This window comes from Sinocyclocheilus rhinocerous, unplaced genomic scaffold (assembly GCF_001515625.1).
Source record: "Sinocyclocheilus rhinocerous isolate Xijiao unplaced genomic scaffold, SAMN03320098_v1.1 scaffold4032, whole genome shotgun sequence".
Taxonomy (NCBI): Eukaryota; Metazoa; Chordata; class Actinopteri; order Cypriniformes; family Cyprinidae; genus Sinocyclocheilus; species Sinocyclocheilus rhinocerous.
This window is the reverse complement of record NW_015635088.1, coordinates 926-6706: the sequence shown is the minus strand read 5'-3', so window position 1 is coordinate 6706 and position 5781 is coordinate 926. Positions and strand designations below refer to the sequence as shown.

The following is a 5781-nucleotide window of genomic DNA, read 5'->3' as shown; positions in this document are numbered from 1 at the left end:
TATTTATTTTCATTTGACCATATTATTTCCTATAGACACTTGTTGATTATACCATAAAGAGCAAGATCTCATGACAATTTGCACACACTGTCAAGTACAACAATTGGGGAATAATCACATTCTATGTGAAAATGCTTTGATCGATCTAAAATTAACACTGTAGTACAATGTTATACTGCATCAATTTTCAGTAAGCATAAATTTTTGTAAACAATAGTAATGGCACTCCAGGAAGGGTATCAACTAGGCAGAACAACAACTCTTGGACAATATCAGATTTTTAATAAATATTTATTGCAAATCACTGAGATCCACAGCATGTGCATACGTTATAACACATGCAAAGAACTATATTCGCCCTTAAAAGACTTTACAACAATGAGAGCAGGACAAGGTAACATCCCAGCCTTGCTACTCTTATTGTCAGACACTATCGCCATCGACACACACATTCATACATACATACATACATACACACACACTCATTTCCTCTGCGCAAGAAGGAAAGTTTCAAAAAGGCGGGGCATAGAGGAGAAACGATGTTTTTTTTACTTTAAACCGCATAAACACATTTCATTACACCAAATACACAAAATAATGTTCTTTTTAGCAGCATCATATGACCCCTTTAACATAATTCTTGACAGGCATTGCATGACAGAGCACAAGCTGATGAGGTTGCTAAAAACATATGAGTGAAAATAATTAAATCAAGGAAGCTGAGAGATCTCAAACTGGCATAGACCACAAAACCAATGACAAATTGTTTTTAAGTAACAAAATCCTGCCCTTGACACTGAGGTAATGAATCCTTGACTATATTCTGAACATCTATGGTTTTACAATTTTATTAGGTGTGGCCTTCATGCGTCAATAACTGATGCCATAACTGTCTTTATTCCCTGTGCTTTCAAGTTGAAAAAGAACAAATATAATCAATTTAAACTATAAGAATAAAGAATAAGACAAGGGCTAATGCTGAAATGAAGTGCTTGTAGTTGCGAAGAATGCATTTTTACACATATAAACAAAAACTGTGAAAGAATTGCATTGACAAACAAGTGCAAGACAAATAAAATCATCACAATTAAGACCAGAAACAAGTAATTTACAAGTGAGTTCTTTTTGTAGTTATTAATGGTTTGTTCAAAACGTGCGAGCGGTTTTGAACAGCTCATTCATTACAGCTGGGAAAAATGGTGTCTCTCCCTGCAAAACAAACAACCTAAAAACCCACAAATGTAGCAGGACAACCATCACCATGACTCAAGATAAATGAACAATGTGCAGCATTCTGCAAATTGCCGTCAGTGGGAATAAGGCAAATTCATGCGAGGCCATGAAACAATGTTTCATGTGTACAGATATTTACAAACGTATCTTTTTTACATATTTATATGATTCCATTATACAAAGTCACATTGAAAATACTCTCTTTACTAGCTTCAGCCATTTCATTCACTCTCCCAGTGATGAAATGTCACAAATAAACAATACACATTTTAATAAGAATGGGATCATGGGAATGTTCAAGACTATATTATCATGATTTTTGCAGCAGTTGTTTTCTATTGAGCAACAAGGGCTCTCAGCATTCAATCTGTGATTGTAACTGCCTGCGTAGAGTTAATGTGCGACGATGTAACTGTTGCATTTGCTGCATACGGTCCCTCTGGCGTGCCAGATTTTGTGGCATTGGGTAACGCTGACAGCCGTATAGAAAGCGGTAGGGAATGCGAGCGTGACATGCTGTGGCACGACAGCGTGGCTGAGGCATGGGTGGCAGAAGCATCCAGCGCTTGCGCTCAGCACAATAACGGTACGCCTCCTTGCGATACTGCTTATCCACATCGTCACTGTTCTTCCAGCCACCAATCACAAACACATCATCACCAAGATAGCAGATGGCAGCACCCTCAATACTAGTAACTTCTGGGGGAAGGCTCTCAAGAATATCATCAGATATCCTTGCGCTGATCTTTTGACGAGCTACATCATCACGTACGTTGGTGTAACTCTTGGGACAGCAAGAAGCCGTGTGGTAGAAGTTAGTCGACGCTACAGCCATTTGGAACAAGCAGTAGTTGTCAATAAGCGGTAAGGAATCGACTTCTTGCCACTGGCGACTGTCAGTGTCGTAGCGAGTAGTCACCGTCTTCAACCCATCATCGCTGTCAGTATCTATGGGAGTTCTCGCGGTGACATAAACGTATCGATCTTCGACACTAATAGCCTTGACGTCTCTCAAAATCTTAGGAGCAGATTCTAGGTTGTGCCACTTGTCTTGGTCAGGTTCATAGACACTCACATCCTTAAAGCCAGGGCTGAAGTTGCCATGACCGCCAATACTATACAGAATATTTCTGATGCAGGTGAGGCCAAAGGAATGCTTGCGTGTGGTGAGGTTGCTCACTTGTTCCCAGGTGTTGCGATTTGGATTGTAGCGCTCCACTGTCTTGGCAAATCCTGGTTCCATGGACCCAGCCACGTATACATGGGTATCAGTGGCCGCAATAGCGTGACCATCCAGATGGTTATGGATGTGTGGCAAATTGACCCAACGGTCTTCGTATACAAAGTACCCTACGCACTCACTCAGGTAGTCACCTCCTTCAGAGACCCCACCGACCACCACGATGACATCCATGTTCTGGCCAAATCTGGGTTGGAATGTGGCCATGTATGATGCCCAGAACTCTGTATCTGCTGATTTGAGGTTTTCAAAGCGGATCGCATGACCCTCCACAGCCTCTGACACAAGCTGTAGGCAGGCTGCATTCTGCACGACCAAAGGCTCATTCTTCACAACTCTTGTAAGATACGTTGGCTTTATCTGTGGCAGCCTGAGAAGACGAAAAAGCTCCTCAAAATACTTCACCCGTTCTTCTGAGTTCTTCTGAACCCATTTGACTACTGCATCAAACAAAACCTCCTCAGTGTCAACTGTAATCTCTGCGTCTGACAGCCAGTCTCTGACCAGATGGAATGGAAGCGTGTAAAATTCCTCATCCTGGATGACTTTATGGAAATTGCGACGAATCATGTCAGCAGCACGTAAGGCCAGCTGGTCCAAAGTGTACATGTGCGCAAGGCTATGGACGGCCACACAGTTGCCAAGGCTGAGCTTCCTCTTGAGAAATTCTCCACAAAAATCCTTCAACTGCACGAGCAAGAACCTGTGAGTGGAAAAGAAAATACATTGTTTTAGGCCTTACAAAAATGAACAACAGAACCGGCAAGATATATGATGTAGGTGCTCTTTTGTTTTATTTGTTCTAGTAGGACAGTATGACAGTATGGCATATAACAAGTGGCGAGTGTCTATCAATAGAGATTTTGCTATATTGTGTATGTCACATTAAGAAAATATATGCACGCAGTGCAGGACTGTTAAAAGTTACTGACACTTCAAAGCGATAAGAAGCATGCATGAATGAGAAAAAAATGCAGGACGTGCTTGATCTTAAAAAGTTATTAACCACAATAAGCCATGAAAAGAACTCTTGACTGAATCACAGAGATCCTGAATGCAGTTCTCTTTTGCAACATTTTGCACTTGAAAAATCAGATATCACACACAGAATAATAATCAGAGTATCTTCCGTCCAATTGTTTTTTAATTTAATATTGAAATCTGAAATCTGAAAAACAGCACATTCACGTTTTTCAATTGTTCAAACCAAATGAAAAATCAAGAATCCGGCTTCATTTTTTGTTTTTACGTTCAGGGATAGAAAACGAATAAACAACTTGAATTTTCTATCTCTACTTGTGGGCGGGAATGAAACGCCCCTCTCCGCTGATTGGTCAAACAAGCATTGCAACATAATAATAGTCCTAAAAAAAAACCCCATAATAATAGTCCTCTGCTTCTATGGATTCTTAATATGTTTATTTCTACTAAACTTTATCTCTTTCTCTTCATCAAACAGCCAGATTAATAAATGGCTTGACACAAACCATACCGAGGCAGAGCCTTTTGGTCCTTTGGCATATCTATCAAAATCTGTTGGCAAAGCTGCGCGACGCACTGCAGCGCGGGGAGAATGTATTGTAGTGAAGCACCAACCACTATCAATTTATATTGATTCTTAACATGTTTATTTCTACTACATTTGATCTCTTTCTCTTCATCAAACAGCCAGATTAATAAATGGCTTGACACAAACCATACCGAGGCAGAGCCTTTTGGTCCTTTGGCATATCTATCAAAATCTGTTGGCAAAGCTGCGCGACGCACTGCAGCGCGGGGAGAATGTATTGTAGTGAAGCGCAGACCACTATCAATTTATGTGAACATACAGTCATAACTTTTGTTTTAGACAATACGCTGCGTTTTGGACAATGGAGAAACTTAGTAATTTCTTTTCATATCTGTCATATTATTTTTGTATAATTTTCCTTCACAGCACATCTATTATTTTTTTATTTTGAGTTTTATTCATAGAGCACTTTATACAAATTTAGCAAATCATAAGAAGAGTTCATTTGCAAAAACCGATAACTTAATCAAACTGCAGTTGGTCCAAGTTATATCAATCAAACTGCAGTTGGGTTGTTTTGATTATTTACAAAATTAAAGTTCATTGAAAGTATGTTTTTTTTAACATCTCAGCTTTTATTTTCCTTTTTCGCCCTGAAGAAGATATCACAGGTTCATCAAGTTCGTCTAAATTATCCATCCTCAATCACTTTTAGTCAGCTTTGACGAAACTCCTCTCAGCTAGCACGTCTTTTCAAAGTGAAAGTAGCCTTGTCACCAGTGGCGGCTGGTCAATAGGGGGCGCTGGGGCGCCGCCCCCCCCTTCAAGTTAGCCTCCTTTAATATGTTAACAATAAGTTAAATATATATCGCAAATATTAACTAAATAAAATAATTTAGTCATAGTATTCTACTGTTAATCATATTATAATTTATTGAAAATCCAAAAATCAAAACTAATGAGTGTCTATGTAGGTACACAAACTTTTGAAAAGCATGTGATTTGAGGCTAAGCTCTAATTGGCTTGTTTCAAATTGTCCTTGGGGCGCAAGGACAATTTTGTCAAATTGTCCTTGGGGCGTTTGGACCAGATCGACCGTACTTGACAAATTCAGTGATCGCGGTCACGCCTACACTCGGGGCTTTTCCAGCACTTCTTATGGCAAACGGAGTTGGCTGGCTGGATGTGATGTAAGTCATGCCTTTTATTGTTTTCCGTGTTTGCGGTTTCAAAGTCATGGCACCGAAACGTTGTGGACAACAACAGGGGTTTGCGACTTAAAACATCTCTCTGAAAAGTGCAAGCGGCACGAAAGTAGCCGAAGCCATCTTGACAATGCTATGAGGCTCCAGTTTTTTGGGAAGCTTAGCATTGCTGAACAGCTAGATGAAGGCTACAGGATTGGCATTAGAAGGCACAATGAAAAGGTCACAAAAAATAGACATATCCTGTCTAGAATAATAAATAGACTGTGTGAAATTTTGTGGCGCGTTTGAGCTGGCTTTGCGTGGCCATGATGACAGCGAGACGTCAGACAATCCCGTGATATTCCGTGGCCTGGTCGATTTTGTTGCTTCTCTTGATGGAGTTTTGAAAGAGCACCTCGAGAATGCCATGGTGTTTAAGGGAACTTCGAAAACCGTGCCGAACGAGCTGTTGGACTGTATGTTGTCTGTTGTGAGGGAGCACATAATCCAAGAAGCACAGAGCAGCGACTTTCTCTCAATCCAGGCCGACGAGACCACGATATTGCCACACAGTGTCAACTTGTGCTTGTGCTGCGGTACATTGGAAACG

At 40.4% G+C, this 5781-nt stretch overlaps 1 protein-coding gene across 1 annotated transcript; it reads right to left on the bottom strand.

The window, feature by feature from the left end:
• Positions 1-634: 634 nt before the first annotated feature.
• LOC107746717 (kelch-like protein 11) lies at positions 635-5183 on the bottom strand. Its single transcript, XM_016561013.1, has 2 exons — positions 5086-5183; positions 635-3176 (listed from the first exon to the last, which is right to left on the bottom strand). The coding sequence occupies exons 1-2, from the start codon at positions 5181-5183 to the stop codon at positions 1589-1591; spliced, it is 1686 nt and encodes a 561-aa protein (XP_016416499.1). The 3' UTR covers positions 635-1588.
• Between the last annotated feature and the right edge of the window lie 598 nt (positions 5184-5781).